Here is an 18,679-nt window from a genome sequence, read left to right as displayed (position 1 = left end):
CTGATGAAGTGAAAAAGAAGAAGAAGAAGAAGAAGAAGAAGAATGTAATCGTTACGTTTTAGGTCTGTCATAATTTCTTATTTTGGATTCACTTTCTCGCTTGAGTGAGTCTGGAACTCCTATGACCATGACATTTAATGTTGTTGACTGTTTTGCCCGGACAAAAGTGAATCGGTCTATTTTGGATTCGTTTATTGTTCCGATGATTTACATTTTTTGTGGTTGCACTCGGTCAGTATTCGTGACTGACAAATTCCTGGTGCATTTACTGTCTGGGGCCAGGCTTACAGCTACTTGTGAATGTTGACACTACGAAAAACGGGGTGAAAGTGTGAACGAGGTGCACAACAATACGTGGAGATGATTGACGTATCAGCGCATTTTGTGGAAAGGCCAAACTAAGACCAAACAACTCCGAAGGGGCAGAATAAGTTATGTGCAGTTAATAATACACAGACGAAGAACTCAGACAACAAGAGGGGGAAAGGCAGAAGCTTCCAACAAACAGAAAACTAGACAAATTTCAACCTTAATCCAGTTGAAAACGATAGGAAAGCATCGACCATAACACATGCAGAGGCACAACTGAAAAACAAGTAGAAAACAGCAGCCACAAATCATGTGAAATATATTTCCAAAATAAAAAAGATTCTATCACGGTCCCTCCAAAAACAACTGGCCATTTCAACTTAAAACAAATATTGCTGATTGTGATAGGTGTCTAATTCTCAAAGAACAATGGTCACCAAGTATTGAGCATTAACTGACTGGGTCGGGAAAAAAACGAAGCATGGTGATCATTGTATTAGGTCTGACAAAAAACACTTTGGGCCTACCTCCGGAGAACCATCCGAGTCTCCAAACACGTCAGCAAAGTCTGATGGACTTTTCCTCAAAGTCTGGTCAGCAGGAAGCGTGTTGTCGTTGTAGGAGCTCACAAACTTGAAGTCACTGGTTCGAGATCCTGTTGTCAGGTAGGCATCATAATTGTAGGTGCTGCGTAAAGTTCCTGTGCCGTCAACATCTGCGTAATTTGGAGGGAGATAAGCACTGGGGATGGCCACTGCTCCATCAAACAACAGTCTGGGCTTTCTCCTGCGACAAAACCTCACACCCAGGATGATAATGATGAAAGTCAGAAAAAAGGTGGACACAGACACCAGCGCAATGATCAGGTAGGAAGTCAGCTTGGAGTTCTTCTCATCATAAGAAATGTCCTTCAGCTCTGGAACCTCAGCCAAGTTGTCAGAAATCAGTAAATACATGGAGCAGGTGGCAGACAGAGAGGGCTGTCCGTTATCTTTCACTGACACGATCAGGTTCTGTTTCATGCTGTCAGATTCAGAAATGTCCCGCTGTGTCCTGATCTCTCCACTGTGGACACCGATAGTGAAAAGTCCCGGATCAGTGGATTTCACTATCTGGTAAGACAGCCAGGCGTTCTGTCCGGAGTCCGCGTCCACTGCGATCACTTTGGACACCAGAGAGCCTCCGTGTGCAGCTTTGGGGACCAGCTCGGTCATGAAGGAGTTGCCCTCCGGGGCGGGGTACAAGATCTGAGGAGCGTTGTCATTCACATCTGATATGAACACACTGACTGTCACGTTGCTGCTCAGGGGAGGAGAACCGTTGTCTCTGGCCATCACCTGCACTTTGAAACTCCTCAACTGTTCATAATCAAACGACCTCACAGCGTGGATCACCCCCGTGTCTCCATTCACAGACACATACGAGGACACCGGGGCACCGTTCACCTCTCCAGCTAACAGTGAATAAATCACGGTGCCGTTTTGTCTCCAGTCAGGGTCTCGAGCAGCAACGGAACATAAAGTGGAGCCAGCTTTGTTACTTTCACTCACATATGCGCTGTACGACTCTTCCTCAAACACAGGTGGGTTGTCATTGATGTCAGCAACAGATAACTGAACACTTTTAGAGGAGGACAGAGGTGGAGATCCCTCGTCAGTGGCAGTGATTGTAATGTTGTAATCAGACACCACTTCACGGTCCAGTTGTCCTGTGCTCACCAGAGAAAAATAGTTTTTGATGGACGGAACTAATTTGAAGGGTATCCCGCGCTGCAGGGAGCAGCGCACCTGCCGGTTATTCTCGGAGTCTCTGTCCTGCACATTTATGATGCCCACCTCTGTTCCTGGAGCGATATTCTCGGGTATGGGATTTGCTAATGAATTGACTTGTATTACTGGGGCATTGTCATTTACGTCTATTATTTCTATCACCACTTTTGCCTCCGTGGACAGTCCATATCCGTCTTTTCCCTCAATTAGCATTTCAAATTTCGACTCTTCTTCATAGTCAACATTCTTTGCCAACGTAATTTCTCCAGTGACTCCATTCAATAAAAAGATGTTTTTCGCTGTGTCACTTATTCCGCTAAATTCATATGTAACTTCACCATTCACCCCTTCGTCTGCATCCGTTGCACTCACGATCACCACCACTGTGTCAAGAGGAGAGTTTTCAGGAAGCGTGGCCTCATAGACGGTCTGGCTAAACACAGGAGCGTTATCATTCGCGTCCAGCACGGTGATTTTTATGACTGCGGTGCCCGATCTTTGAGGATTTCCACCATCAACGGCTGTCAGAAATAAATTCACCTCTTGCTCTTCTTCACGATCTAATTCTCTTTCTAAAACTATCTCACAGTACTTTGAACCAACCGAATTTGTAAGCAAATTTAAAGCAAAATAACTGTTTTTTTGTAAGACATAGTTTTGAACAGCGTTTTGTCCAATGTCTGCATCTCGTGCCGCATTTATTCTGTAGCGAGAGCCTTTAGGAGCCGATTCGCGTATTTCTAGTTTCACAGTATCCTTACCAAAAACTGGCGGGTTATCATTCACATCCTGTATTTGCAAAGATATCTGATGCGATTCAAGAGGATCTTCAAGTACCAGTTCGCATTTTAAATTACATGAAGCCTTCGTTCCACACAGCTCCTCTCGGTCAATCCGATCACCAACGACAAGCTCCCCGGTGTCAGTGTTGATCTCACAGAAGCGTTTGCGGTTCCCTGAAAAGATAACACGAGCCTTCCGAAGTGGAAGCCTGCTGACTTGAAGCCCAAGGTCCTTGGCAATGTTTCCAATCACAGATCCGGTTTTCTGCTCCTCCACAAAAGAATAGCTCACATCGCCATGACACAGCCTTAATCCCAAAAGCAAAAACAGAGAGCCACAGAAGAATTTCATGGGCCAACTGAGCCAAGCCATCGTTTAGAAGACGAAAAGAGTAAAAATTGGGTAACTGATTTTACCCACATACAGATAAATATGCGTGCAGTTCGAAGCAAAAAAAATTGCGACAAACAATGAGAGGGAAAAAGCTCATGGGTGGAGACACTCAACAGTCTCAGGTTGAGCACATTATATTTTTTCGACTGGTAGACAGCGACACTTACAGCATCTCCTGAAGATTACAGAATGGAGAAAAATGTTTCACAAACCAACCATAACTTGCTTTAATCGGTGCAGTAATATATTGATAAATAGAGCAGTGATAGCCAATTAAAATTGCCCCTTTATTCCAACGTAGGCTTTGAATATAAAGAGATATACTGTGTTAGAACTTCAGTTGATCTTTTTTTAGACAAGAAAAAGCAAGACGTGTAAAACAAATTTGAAAATAAAGCACGTTGCGGGCCGAAATACACTGCCTTAAAGACAATAAAACCAAAATATACTGTCACAAAGTGTTGTAACATTAAAATTATATATAATCATTTTCATTGTGCCTATGATATTTGGTATTAATTTATGCGGCGGCTCACTCAACCAACCAACCAAATTTTAGATGTAGAGTACTTTTTAAGATTAAAAAAAAACAAGGCAAAGTGCTTTACAGCAGACATGTTGCATTAATTTGTTTTTTTTTTCCAGACATTTTGTTACATACTGTAAGGTCTGCATCTTACTCTGCTCTATTCACCAAGTTTTGGTTGCTACTTTCATTTGTGTAGGTACAGCACAACTGACTAGTGCATGGAGGGCGTCGGGCTGTGGAGCGGTCAGAGCTGGTGAGGCTAACCAGACAATAAATCTACTGAAACTGTTCTGCCATTTTGGTGATTTTTGTACCACCGAAGAGAGTAAAAGAAAACACGGACTAAGGTATTTATAACACGCATAACCGACTCCCGTGAAAAACGGAATTTAAATTGTTTCAGCATTTACCTGAATGCAATGAGTTGCTTGCCGAATTTGTAGACTTGGTACACAAACAAATGCGCAGTAGTGGTGAGTTTTTCTCTTCGATTTCTTTTCTTTTCCTCTCTTTTTTAAACCGTTTTTTTAAATCACTGTCAATGGTTGATTATTACATACATTAATCTGTCACAAAAAGGTCTAGATATTAATTGCGTACCCTATCTATCAAAATAAACTTCCTAATTGTCTGCCATGTGAAAGAGAGGTGAGACTGAAAAAAATGGCACCTTCTGCAGTTATAAGATCTAAGTGTTGTGGTCTGGACCTCAGAGAGCAAAAAGAGAAATAAAAAAAAAAAACAATGGGGGGGGGGGGGGGGCTTGTTCATGTCAGCAGACCAACAAATCTACCTGATAAAATTTCACTGTTTGAATAAAACAGGTACGAAAGAACAAATGCCCATTTTAATTTTTAAAATCAGATTAAATTAACACACTACAATATCAAAATGTTGTTCCATCATGATTGAAATTTTAGATGAAAGTGAAAAACAGTTTATAGATAACAACTTAATAACTGAAAGGTATAAAGCGGAAGAGAATTTGGTCATACATTCTTATCTCTGCAGAATCGTCGGAATCTCCAAAGTTCTCGAGGAAGTCATTGGAGTTATTGATCAGAGTATGGGCTGCATGTAGCGTGTTGTCATTGTAAGAGCAGGAAGCTCACAAGCCTAAAGTCACTGGTTAACATCTTATTGCCAGGGTTGGGTTTAATAAATGTAAGGGCTGCATAAGCTTTCTGTACCCTGAACATTAGTTTGGATGGTGGAAAGTGCCAGAGAGGGCCACAAACAACAATCTGGGCACAAAATAAACACTTGAGTGTTACAATCCAAACCCAAGGCAATGTAAGACATCTCATACCTCGTCAGATGAATCCAAGTCTCCAAATGCGTCAGCAAAGTCTGATGGGCTTTTCCTCAGAGTCTGGTCAGCAGGAAGCGTGTTGTCATTGTAAGAGCTCACAAACTTAAAATCACTGGTTCGAGATCCTGTTGTCAGGTAGGCATCATAATTGTAGGTGCTCCGTAAAGTTCCTGTGCCGTCAACATCTGCGTAATTTGGAGGGAGATACGCACTGGGGATGGCCACTGCTCCATCAAACAACAGTCTGGGCTTTCTCCTGCGACAAAACCTCACACCCAGGATGATGATAATGAAAGTCAGAAAAAAGGTGGACACAGACACCAGTGCAATGATCAGGTAGGAAGTCAGCTTGGAGTTCTTCTCATCATAAGAAATGTCCTTCAGCTCTGGAACCTCAGCCAAGTTGTCAGAAATCAGTAAATACATGGAGCAGGTGGCAGACAGAGAGGGCTGTCCGTTATCTTTCACTGACACGATCAGGTTCTGTTTCATGCTGTCAGATTCAGAAATGTCCCGCTGTGTCCTGATCTCTCCACTGTGGACACCGATAGTGAAAAGTCCCGGATCAGTGGATTTCACTATCTGGTAGGACAGCCAGGCGTTCTGTCCAGAGTCCGCGTCCACTGCGATCACTTTGGACACCAGAGAGCCTCCGTGTGCAGCTTTGGGGATCAGCTCGGTCATGAAGGAGTTGCCCTCCGGGGCGGGGTACAAGATCTGAGGAGCGTTGTCATTCACATCTGATATGAACACACTGACTGTCACGTTGCTGCTCAGGGGAGGAGAACCGTTGTCTCTGGCCATCACCTGCACTTTGAAACTCCTCAGCTGTTCATAATCAAACGACCTCACAGCGTGGATCACCCCCGTGTCTCCATTCACAGACACATACGAGGACACCGGGGCACCGTTCACCTCTCCAGATAACAGTGAATAAATCACGGTACCGTTTTGTCTCCAGTCAGGGTCTCGAGCAGCAACAGAACATAAAGTGGAGCCAGCTTTGTTATTTTCACTCACATATGCGCTGTACGACTCTTCCTCAAACACAGGTGGGTTGTCGTTGATGTCAGCCACAGACAACTGAACACTTTTAGAGGAGGACAGAGGTGGAGATCCCTCGTCAGTGGCAGTGATTGTAATGTTGTAATCAGACACCACTTCACGGTCCAGTTGTCCTGTGCTCACCAGAGAATAGTAGTTTTTAATAGAGGGGACTAACTTGAAAGGGACACCCTGCTGGAGGGAACAGCGGACCTGTCCATTACTCTCAGAGTCTCGGTCCTGCACATTAATGATGCCCACCTCTGTACCAGGTGGAACGCTCTCTGGAATGGAATTCATCAATGATTTAATAATAATCGATGGAGCATTATCATTTACATCAGCAATATCGATCATAACTTTGGTGTCTGATGAAAATCCGTAACCATCTTTGGCATCAACACGCATTTCATATTTTGAATTACTTTCAAAATCAAGCCCTCCAATGACTTTTATCTCACCAGTTTTACTGTTCAGTTCGAAAATCTTCTTCGCTTTTTCTGAGATTCGACTGAACTCATAAGTCACCTCCCCATTCACTCCCTCGTCTGCATCAGTCGCTCTTATAGTTAATACTACTGTATCGACAGGAGAGTTTTCTGGTAGACTTGCTTTATGAACAGCCTGATCAAACACAGGGGCGTTATCATTGGCATCCAGCACGCTCACATGTATCACAGCAGTCCCCGACCTCTGTGGATTTCCACCATCAACTGCAGTCAACACAAGATTGATATCTTGCTCCTTTTCACGATCTAACTCTTTGTCTAAAACCAGCTCAACATTCTGAGATCCATCCGCTCCACCTTGTACAGATAAAACAAAATGCTCGTTCTTCTGTAAACTGTATTGTTTGACTGTGTTCTGTCCGATGTCCGCGTCGTGAGCTTCATTGAGACGATAACGTGCTCCTCTGTCGGCTGATTCCCTAATTTCTAATTTAAATAATTCCTTTGGGAAAGCGGGTGAATTGTCGTTCACATCCTGAATGAGCACAGAAATGCGGTGCAGCTCCAAAGGGTTTTCAAGAACTAATTCAAATTTTAGCAGACATGAAACCTTCTCCCCGCACAGCTCCTCTCTGTCAATCCGTTCTTTCATTACCAAATTTCCAGTTTTAATGTCAATTTCGCAGTAATGGTGGTCGTTTTCTTCAGCATCGATACGGGCTTTACGTGCGGACAATTTCCCTACTTCAAGGCCAAGATCCTTCGCAATATTTCCAACAATGGATCCTGGTCTCATCTCCTCCGGAAAGGAATAGCTCAGGTCCGCCATGGAAAGGTGGAAAAACACAACGATGTAACAGAAACCAATGAGCCAGGATCGTCCCGTAACTTCCATGATCGTCCAGAAATTTGATCCTCAAATCTGAAAAGATTTTTTTTTCTTTGCTGTTGACAGCAAAAACGCCCAGTGCATCTGCTTTCCCAACAATGGCTTCCCTGGGCTCCATACAAAGACTATTTCTACTGTGGGTGGAGAAAAGAGTCTTATCTGTAAGTGAACAGCGACCCCCGGAGTTTTAGTAGACATATCGCAAATTAAAATAAATAAATAAACCACCAGAACAGACGAATATGTGAGAATTTTTGTGAATGCCGTCAATAATGTGATAGTTCATGGTATTGTAAGCGAAACGACACTTCTTCCATCTTCAATGCGCTAAGTGGAAACCAAACCATTCAGGACCATGGACAGTGATCAAACAGCAACCCAAATATTCAATGATTGTTCAAATCCACTGACCGGTCTAGACCACTTTCACGAATCCAGGAAAATGAAGACGGATTATTCTCGCTTTTTCGTTACAATTTCTGAAACATGCGATCATGAAAAGCCAAATAATATCCACATTCGTCATCTCTCAATCGGAAAAGTGATCAGAAAAAGGAAAGTGTTGAAGTAACACTAACACAGTGGAAGTTTACTGGAAAATTTTAACACACCGAGTTGTTTATATATCGATCAACGGATATAAGAGTTTTTATTTATATGAAAAAAAATGAAACTTGATCTAAGCTCAAAAGAAAAATTGCATTCCTCAAGTTCAATTCGCACTCAAGTTGTTTCTTTTTTCACACAAGATTTGAGCGAAGTTATGGTAGCTTCAGACACACATGAAATATGCAAACAAATGCAAACATTGAAGAGACATATTCTTACTTTTAAAAAGGAACTTGGTTGCAAGATGTTTTGTAAACTAAATATTTCAAATCATTTAGATTTTCAGTGAAACCATGTTTCATTGCATGACGGAGGACCGAGAGTAGACTGTCCGGAAAAATAAAACAATATGAAATTTGAAAAAAAAAAAAAAAACACCGGAGAAAATAATGAAGGCAAGGTATGGGATGAGGCAAAAGTTGTTGGGGTTTGATCACAATTTCCTGTTTTTTTTTGTTTTTGTTTTTTTTAGTTTCATGAACATTAATTTAAGTGTCAGTGATATAGGTATCAAACTAAATCGTTTACTTATTGAGAACTCTTTTAAAACCTTTTCTTTTCAGATCAAATTTTACCCTTTTTGAAATTTGACACAAGTAAAAACACCCTACAGGCCATCTATTATCCTGAAATTTGATGTGTTCTCCTGAAGCGACCCAAAATACAAATAAAAATATTTTATTCATTTATGTTTTATGTAGGTGCTACACATTTTTGCACACTGACTATTGTGAATTTTAGATCTACCAGTTTGACTCATATATAAAAATTTATAGAATCTTGAAACTGTGAGAATGTAAATGTCATGTTTATGTGCATTTTATATTCAAAAGGGGTGACAGAGTTCAATGAGTCCTCAACACTGTCACTAGAACTCTCTGTGTTTCCAAAACTTTTGCACAGGCGCTTTCAACCCAAAAGCCTTACTCGCCTATACTTGTCGATACATGTTCAAACCATTTGACAGAGGAGTTCAGCTCGGCTAAAAGTGAACGAGTCTTGAACTCAATCATACCGTGCTGACATACCAACACAGTTCAGCACAGTTCAACACCAAAGGCAGCAAAAGCATTATTCAACTGAGAGCAGAGTACGATAATATATCGACTTTTTGAAAAGTTGGCTCGGTGGGCCACAAGTTAAGGTATCACAAATTCAAAAGGAAATAATAGATTCAATCACCACTCGAAAGGCCACACAGTAAGCCTTGCACTCTGCAAAGTCATCCACAATGCACTTTATGTCCATCGTCCTGGCTCACTCATTGTCAGTGGACAAAACGCAAGTCCAGTGAGTACCTCCTGTGTCATGCTCTTCAAGTGTTTTTTAATCCGTTTTAATTAGGAGACTGACGCTCTTGCAACAGTAACTGGGAGGGTCAAAAATAAAAGGAGGGCTTTTCTTCGTAAATCACAGTCTGCTTGGAATGCTGTGCAGATGGATTCACCTCATGGTCCTGCCAAAGTTATCTCTCCAGAAAGTGTTTGCACTGCTGCAACACTGCGCTGCAGACACAAAGGGACCATCACTGCAATCACTGAAACCAGAGACCACCTCTAACAAATACATACTATGGGTAAAGTGGTAAAGTACCATGGGCGACAGTAGCTCAGTTGGTAGAGCAGGTCGTCTTATAACCGGAAGGTTGGCGGTTCGATCCCTGCTCCCGCAGGCGTAAAACTGGCGTCGTGTCCTTGGGCAAGACACTTCACCCACGTTGCCCAGTATGAAAGTTGTGAGAGTAAATGGTTGGTGGTGGTCGGAGGGCGCCGATGGCGCAGATTGGCAGCCTCGCTTCCATCAGTCTGCCCCAGGGCAGCTGTGGCTACAGCAGTACGGTGTGAATGAATAATGAGTCTTTGAGTGTCCTGAAAAGCGCTATATAAAACCAATGCATTATTATTAAAGTGTGATACCATGTCTGAAATTACAGCTCAATGAAGATGTTGTTCAACAACAACAAAAAATCGAACATGCTTGCTGTCTCATTATAAAGGTTGCATGAGACCTTCTGGGAGTCTTGGTCATCTGTGTTTAAATGAATTGCATGGGGTGAATATGTCTTCAATTCTCCAATTTACCATCTGCGCCACCACTTTCCCCCCATCTCCAAAATGTTTGTGCTCGATGAGAATCAAAATGGACATAGAGGTGCGCACATTCAGTTAAGTTTATTTCTATAAATCACAATATGAAGTGGTGCATGCATCCATGCTTCATTTTGTGCGTAATCTACGTCTATAAATGAGGCAGCCTGTCCTTGAAGCATGCAGGATCTACAAGAAAGCAGCTAGCCAGAGAAGCTAGAGGACAATGTACAATGCCAACCATATAACTAACTTACACACTGTTTACCATGTCCATAACTGATAAAATTGTACCTGTCAACCTGGCTTCCTGACTGCTGGTGGGCTTCAATTGCTGTTGACCATATCAGGCTCAACAGGATTATCACGCACAAAAAAGTGTCCAGCTTTTGACAACTTCATTTATTCATCCTGTCTTTGTTACATTGTGTCACCTAAGTTTTATGCTGACATGAACTACTCATGGTGTACGGCTTTCACTCTGTTGGCATTGACAGGTGACTCATGATGACTTCGGTGAATGCAGTGATTATGATGTTACCCATAATTAATTTGGTCACAATATCTGTGATCCATTTGTAAATCTGCACATGGCAAAGCTCAACATGAGACTGAATATGAAGCCTGTCTTGTAACATTACAGTTTTATCCAATGTTCAAACCTCTGTCAATCTTGTAGAATTTTTACCAACCATGACCCTTCAAGGCTGGGACAAGCTAGGCTAAAAGCTATGCAGCAAACATGACACTTGCTTTGTTTTTTAAAGAATTTTCTTTGTAAAAGAAATCTGCCTGTGCAGAAAGTTCACCGAAAATTTATCAGGGTTAACGTATTCCTGATATGAGGCCGTGACTGGGGGACCACCGCTCCTCAAACCCCTCTCTGATGCTCCGATCCCACAGACAGACACTCGCTTGAGTGTGAATTGCCAGAGGAAATCCCAACACAGTAAAACAACAACAACAACAACTTCAGAAGTATGGCCCTCAGGTTTCCTTGTGTGAAAAAGCGACATCACCACGCCTGCACAGCAACATCGGTGAGGGCAGAGCAGCAATCTGAGCCTGCCCTGATCAAGCAGCACGTGCAAGAAAACACAACAGGAGATGCAGCTTCCACCCTGCAAAAATACTGTAAAAAAGGGACAACTTGCTGCAAATGTTGGAAACATTTGCGAGATCCACACACAGAAAGTGTCCCATCTCTGCTTTGAATGCAGACGAGTTCACAACAACCACTTTATACCTTATGATACAGTGAGAACAGTGGTCAATGGTTATTATTTAAAATCCAAAAGTTCCAGAATGTTCACATAATTTTCAAAGTAAAAACAATATATATTCAAAACATTATGGCTTTTATATTTTGTGTTTGTTACATAAGCATGGTGAGAACAGAACTACAAACTTAACAGAGCTCAATAACCGCAGAGCTGTCCATGCTTAAAAACACTATGTGAGAGATAGAAAGGAGCCTGTCGTCCTGCACGAATGAGTCTACAATAGAAAACGGCTTGCCTCAAAACACAATCCTAGGCACTACAGAACTACAGTCAAGATTTAGGGGTGAGGCTGACAAAGAATCACATCTGAATTTTGGGGATGCAGGAGAGCCCAGGTAGCTCCACTGCTGCCATGTCAGTGCTATTACATTCCATCCATTCCAAATTGAAAAAAGGTTGGATAGAACAGATATTCCATTGTAATTACGGATATAGGTCAAGAGGACCTGCAATACTAAAGAAAAGAATGACATCAGGAAAAAATTATCCATTTACCAGGATTAATGTTACACTAGACAAAAAAAAAGGGGGGGGGGGGGGGGTCATTACTTTTTTCTCAGGTTTGATTTTTTTTTTTTTTTTAATAATCTTATAGAAAAAGCTCCTGACCTGGCGGTGTGTAACTGGCTGACATTGGGTTGGGACTTTAAATGTGAATCTAGTTGCATGAAGGGAGCGACATGCGCTAACTAAACGACACGCGTAGCAAAAGACATGCAAAAAAAAAAAAAAATGGCATGCTGCGGCCCCCCACTCTCCTATCTCCAGTTGACTGCTGGTAAACACGCCCTATAGTTACCTGTCAATCACCGCATGCATCACGTGACCCAAGCTCCCGGGCGTTACCACAGTAACCCCAAACACCTTGTGACACATACACTCATTATGTTATGGCTCCTACAACTACATAAGTTCATTCCATCGCGAAACCAAACGATGACCAAAGTGGCATGCACTGATTTCATTATTCAGCCAATGTTCCACGTGATTTGATCCCTGAAGACACTCAAATCCCACTACCAGGCAATTGTCATTTTTCTCACCGGTTCATCTTAAATTTACTATAACCCGATTGATCACAGAGCCATCTCATTTGTAACCAACTGCCAATACCATGATCTCTGAACACTGCCCTGTGCAGCGAAACACAACAATTCCAAACAGTCCGGCACCTCAGTTTTTATGGCAACTCGACCCACGATTACTAACAAATAATTAATTCACTAAGTTCATGCTGACCAAATAGACTTCTACTTAGTTTAACTTTTGGGATGATCAGACCATTTTAGATGCAACCCACAGGGGGAAAAAAAAAAAAACAAAGCGCCTTACAGAACTGACAGATCAGAAATTTCGCATTGATAGCAGACGAGCCCAGGATTCTGGTTAAAGAGTGAATGTTGTAACAGACAGTGTGCCGGCCTCAGCCACAACGCGAAGATGTGATGTCCTTTTTTACAGATGTTTTTTGGTTTCACTCATACCAAACACCGTAGAACTGATAACAGAATGCAAAACACAAAACATAACAAAAGCGATTAACCCCATTACCAGCATATATATTTACAGAGGAAAAACACAACGTACCGCTTTGGCCTGGCTTTGGCTAAGGCTGGGGTCTTCTTTTCCTTTCACATCTTGCCTTAACACGACAAACTTGACACACTGAGACGATCTTCTGCCATCAGCTGTTCAGACGCGTAAACCTTCAGCTGGCATAGCATTACCCGGAAGCGGAACTCATTCGAGTAAATCATGTTTTTCCCCAACATATCAATAAATAAATGCAGCTTTAATTTTAATTCTTAGAAAAATACTTAAGTTGATATACAAAACAAACAATATTTACCGTGATTCTTCAAAAGTACAACTTACAAATAAATGCATTTTTAAGTTATTTACAGTGCAACACCGCCATCTATAGGATTTTAAATGACAATTCATAAACATGTACATCCTTTACAGACAGAATGTAACAATCTCTCTGTGAGACAAACTGAGAATATATTACTCAAAATAAAACAAATATTATGAACGAGGTGAAAAGGCAGGAAAAATACTTAGCCATCAGCTTAGACAAGCTCAGGCATGCAGTGCAATCCCTGAAATTTACATTTCACCAAATTCAACCTCCATACATTCCCAAACTATTAAAGCTCGTGTCCGAAGTTTTCGTTCGTTTCCAACGTATGTATCATTTTTCAACAGAGCTTAAATGTGTTAGTCTGGATCTGGATATAAAAATGTATTTATGAGCCCCGCCTTCGTCTCATAGACCCCCATGTTATCCGAAAAAGCGCCGGTCAGCGTCAGCCAATAGACTTCGAGCTTCCGCATTCTCGTGTTGTCAATCAAAGTGTGCGCGCAGCCAGAGAGCACGGCCGCTCGCCCAGGCAGAGGTGAGTTAGCTCCGCAGCAGCCGCCCCGCTTACCTCGGATATATCCATTGTCTGCTGAACATCCACAGTAAACAGCTAAACATGTAGAATGCTGTAGGACTCGGAGGCACTCATTTTCACCCGACAGATAATAGCGTGCACAATTAAAGGGGCGTGGCTTGGTCGCTCATGAAAGCAGAGGGAGGGCGGAACCTCGAGACGTTGGATTAAAAAAAAAAAACCTCTCTCTTTCAAAACTCCGGACACGAGCTTTAACTTATTAAATTAGCTTAGTTCCCCTTAGTTCTGTTCTGCTCAACAATGCTGCGTATCACCGCTAAGCTACTGGTTTTGCTTTTAGCATATTCCATGCACCCGATCCATCCAGTGTGTGTGTGTGTGTGTGTGTGTGTGTGTGTGTGTGTGTGTGTGTGTGTGTGTGTGTGTGTGTGTGTGTGTGTGTGTGTTCGTTTCTTTATCTTTGTGGGGACCAAATGTCCCCACAAGGATAGGAAAACCTGGCACGATGTGCCTTGTGGGGACCTTTTTCCGGTCCTAATGAGGAGAAACAGTGTTTTCTTGACCATGTTGTTGTTACTGAAAAAAGTAAAAGTGCAAAAACATTTCTTTAGGGTTAGGCATTGTTTTGGTGTGGGTTAGGGTTAGGGTAAGGATCAGAGTTAGGAGTTAGATATGAATGGGAGTCAATGGAAGGTCCCCACGAGGATAGAAATACGAACCTGTGTGTGTGTGTGTGTGTGTGTGTGTGTGTGTGTGTGTGTGTGTGTGTGTGTGTGTGTAACTGTGCAAGCCATTACACCACCTACAGTCATTACCAATGGGCATCAGTGTACTTCCTCAACTCAATTCAACTCAACTCAACTCAACTTTATTTGTATAGCACGTTGAAAACAACTAAAGCTGGCACAAAGTGCTGTACAAGGACACAAATACATAAGTGCAAGTGCATGAGTAAAATACAGTAAGAACAAACAAAACAAAAACTATCAACAACAAAAAGAGCCATTTAAATAAACATTAATAAAAGAAGGGCAGAGTCTCAGGCTGAGTTAAAAGCCAGTAAATAAAAATGTGTTTTAAGATCTTTCTTAAAAATGTACAGTGAGGGGGCCTGTCTGATGCCCAGTGGCAGCTCATTCCACAGCTTGGGGGCCACAACAGAAAAAGCTCTATCCCCTCTGAGCTTACACTTGGACCTCGGCACCTCCAGGAGCAGCTGATCAGCTGATCTGAGGCACCAAGCAGGAGTGTAGAGGTGAAGCAGCTCAGAGAGGGAAGGCGGGGCGAGATCATTCAGGGATTTAAAAGCAAATGAAGAACCTTAAAATGGACTCTAAAGTGCACAGATAGACAGTGGATGGAATCCAGGATGGGAGTGATGTACTCCCTCTATTCCAGTTAGTAGCCGCGCTGCAGCATTTTGGACCAACTGGAGACGTGCGGTGCGAGGGACATCTGGCTGACTCCAAAAATGAAGTGCCTTACAGTAATCCAGCCGAGATGAAGTAAAGGCATGGATTACTGTCTCAAAGTGCTCACGTGCAAGAAAAGATTTCACTTTGACCAACTTCCTGAGGTGGAAGAAGCTGAACTTAACCACTGCACTTATCTATGAATCTATTTTAAAATCACTGTCCATTTTAAAACCCAGATTTAAAACAGTCGCCTTCATGTGTGGAGCCAAGACACCCAAGTCAGCAGGTGGAGGTTCAAAGGAATCACTGGGACCAAGCACAATCACTTCGGTTCTCCTCTCATTAAACTTTAGAAAGAGAACAGGAATAGGAATTTAGATTTGGTCCAACATTTGTCTTTTGGATTAAAATAATATATACATTGCCAGTAGCAATATGCATGAACTGTACCAGGTCTAATTATTTTACTAATTTGATCTAGCAATCAGGCTGTGAGCCATAGCCATAAAAATGCAACAGGATTTTGAAGGTGTAAACAGGAATTAAATAAGCCATAGTATCCCATATAAACCAAGTATTGTTGCATGCGGCTGATCTCTTAATGTACATATCTAACTCTGTCATATCAATTCCTAAACTCATATACAGTATGTGCTCAAAAATTTGGTAAAATTTGAAGCTGCAAATTAAATTTCTCAGAGTTTACTTTTTCCAATGAATCACCTTGTAGCTTCCACCTACGACAGTAATTTCCCCTTTGAAGAAGAAAAAACATTTTTCTTACTTGGGCGTAAATGTTACACATACTTAGAAAGACCTTTTTGACCACAACTTCAAATTGCTTCTATAGGTCCTTCTAAAAAAATTTGCATATTGTGATAAAGTTCAGTATTTTCTATAATGTACTGATAAACATTAGACTTTCACATATGTTAGATTCATTACACACAACTGAAGTAGTTCAAGCCTCGTATTGTTTTAATATTGATGATATTGGCCAAAAAGTAAAGAAAAACCAACAATCCCTATCTAAAAAAATTAGCATATTATGAAAAGGTACTGTAAACAAGCTATTAACCTAATCATATGAATCAACAAGTTAACTCTAAACACCTGCAAAAGATACCTGAGGCCTTTAAAAACTCCCAGCCTGGTTCATTACTCAAAACCGCAATCATGGGTAAGACTGCCAACCTGACTCCTGTCCAGAAGGCCATCATTGACACCCTCAAGCAAGAGGGTAAGACACAGAAAGAAATTTCTGAGCGAATAGGCTGTTCCCAGAGTGCTGTATCAAGGCACCTCAGTGGGAAGTCTGTGGGAAGGAAAAAGTGTGGCAGAAAACGTTGCACAACTGGAAGAGGTGACTGGACCCTGAGGAAGATTGTGGAGAAGGGCCGATTCCAGACCTTGCGGGACCTGCGGAAGCAGTGAACTGAGTCTGGAGTAAAAACATCCAGAGCCACCGTGCACAGGCGTGTGCAGGAAATGGGCTACAGGTGCTGCATTCCCCAGGTCAAGCCACTTTTGAACCTGAAACAGCGGCAGAAGCGCCTGACCTGGGCTACAGAGAAGCAGCACTGGACTGTTGCTCAGTGGTCCACAGTACTTTTTTCAGATGAAAGCAAATTTTGCATGTCATTCGGAAATCAAGGTGCCAGAGTCTGGAGGAAGACTGGGGAGAAGGAAATGCCAAAATGCCTGAAGTCCAGTGTCAAGTACCCACAGTCAGTGATGGTCTGGGGTGCCATATGTCAGCTGCTGGTGGTGGTCCATTGTGTTTTATCAAGGGCAGGGTCAATGCAGCTTTACTGTATCAGGAGATTTTAGAGCACTTCATGCTTGCATCTGCTGAAAAGCTTTATGGAGATGAAGATTTCATTTTCAGCACGACCTGGCACCTGCTCATAGTGCCAAAACCACTGGGAAATGGTTAACTGACCATGGTATTGCTGTGCTCAATTGGCCTGCCAACTCTCCTGACCTGAACCCCATGGAGAATCTGTGGGATATTGTGAAGAGGAAGTTGAGAGTCACCAGACCCACCACTGTGGATGAGCTAAGCATCCTGGGCCTCCATAACACCGCAGCAGTGCCACAGGCTGATTGCCTCCAAGCCACGCTGCATTGAAGCAGTCATTTCTGTAAAAGGATTCTCTACCAAGTATTGAGTGCATAAGTGAACATAATTATTTGAAGGTTGACTTTTTTTGTACTAAAAACACTTTTCTTTTATTGGTCAGATGGAATATGCTAATTTTTGGAGATAGGGATTTTTGTTTTTTCTTGACTTTTTGGCCAAAATCATCAATATTAAAACAATAAAAGGCTTCAGTTATGTGTAATGAATCTAACATATATGAAAGTTGAATGCTTATCAGTACATTACAGAAAATAATGCAATTTGTCACAATATGCACATTTTTTGAGAAGGATGTAGAAGCATTGAACAGGATTTTAATAGATGGACAGTGCTTCCTCCTGCACTGGCTTGCAGGATCGACACAATCAAAATGACAGGATTACTGCGAGTCTTGTATCTATTTCAATTAACCCCCATTCTACTTCCTAAAACCTGATTTAAAAATCCTAATGGCCTAATTACTATTTTCATTTGGAACAATGCTAACCCACGAACTAAAATAAGTTGGAGGTACCCAAATATTCTGGGGGATGTGGTTTGCCCAATTTTCTTATTTTATAACAGAGTGGCAAATACTTCCAAATTGAACTATTTGGTCTCAGTGTATGTGCTGAGGATTGAGACCTCTGAATGTTGATTTGTGAATTAACTGAAAACTGCAGGGGTCTGGTCAGAAAGCACATGAGACATCAGAATGAGTTCAAACATTTACTGTATTGATATGTGATGTATTCTGTTTACAGAGCAGAGCAGTTTCTGAAATATAAACAGAAATAAAAGACTGAATTCAAATTGTGTACTACTGTACATTCAGTGAAGTAAACAAACAGTAAAGGAACGAAATCATGCTGGACTCAACCTGCACTCAATATACATGAAGCAGACATAGCCTGAGGCTAAGCCATACACTCACTCAGATAGCTTCATGATGCTGACTGGCAATAATGCTAACAAGCAAAAATGGGCATTTAAAGCAATGTAAAAATGGTCCAGGAGCAACACAACACTAATAGAAGATGCAAATGACATTTTCATTTAACATCACTTTGAACATACTGTATACCATTAATGACTGCTACATATGAACACATGAGTAGCTGAACTTAGGAGCAAGAAGGAAGTGCCGAAGTCGTTCAACAATAAGACTTGAAAAATTCTTAACAGTATGGAAATAAAAATAAAAAGGGACCAGCATGGTCCTCTATCGAACTTGTCTCCAACTCCTCACTGTCACCTATCTCTATGTTAAGTACCCATTTACCTGTT

At 41.8% G+C, this 18,679-nt stretch overlaps 2 protein-coding genes across 2 annotated transcripts in view; both read right to left on the bottom strand.

The window, feature by feature from the left end:
• LOC115397429 (protocadherin gamma-C5-like) overlaps positions 1 to 3,225 on the bottom strand; it is a 292,251-nt gene extending 289,026 nt beyond the window's left edge. Inside the window, exon 1 of the mRNA XM_030103886.1 lies at positions 837 to 3,225. Within this exon, the coding sequence (XP_029959746.1) occupies positions 837 to 3,212 (2,376 nt within the window). The 5' untranslated portion in view covers positions 3,213 to 3,225. The remainder of the gene's footprint in view (positions 1 to 836) is intronic.
• Positions 3,226 to 5,086: 1,861 nt separating this feature from the next.
• On the bottom strand, positions 5,087 to 7,429 carry LOC115397747 (protocadherin gamma-A12-like). The gene has a single exon (XM_030104209.1). It carries the CDS (start codon positions 7,415 to 7,417, stop codon positions 5,087 to 5,089), a length of 2,331 nt encoding a protein of 776 aa, XP_029960069.1. The 5' UTR covers positions 7,418 to 7,429.
• Positions 7,430 to 18,679: the final 11,250 nt, after the last annotated feature.

Source organism: Salarias fasciatus, chromosome 2 (genome assembly GCF_902148845.1).
Source record: "Salarias fasciatus chromosome 2, fSalaFa1.1, whole genome shotgun sequence".
NCBI lineage: Eukaryota > Metazoa > Chordata > Actinopteri > Blenniiformes > Blenniidae > Salarias > Salarias fasciatus.
Note: the sequence above shows the minus strand (reverse complement) of the source record. Positions and strands in the feature narration are given on the sequence as shown.

Bases quoted from the DNA above. Each gene is read 5' to 3' on its own strand.
- LOC115397747 (XM_030104209.1), bottom strand. From the start codon at position 7,417: ATGGCGGACCTGAGCTATTCCTTTCCGGAGGAGATGAGACCAGGATCC.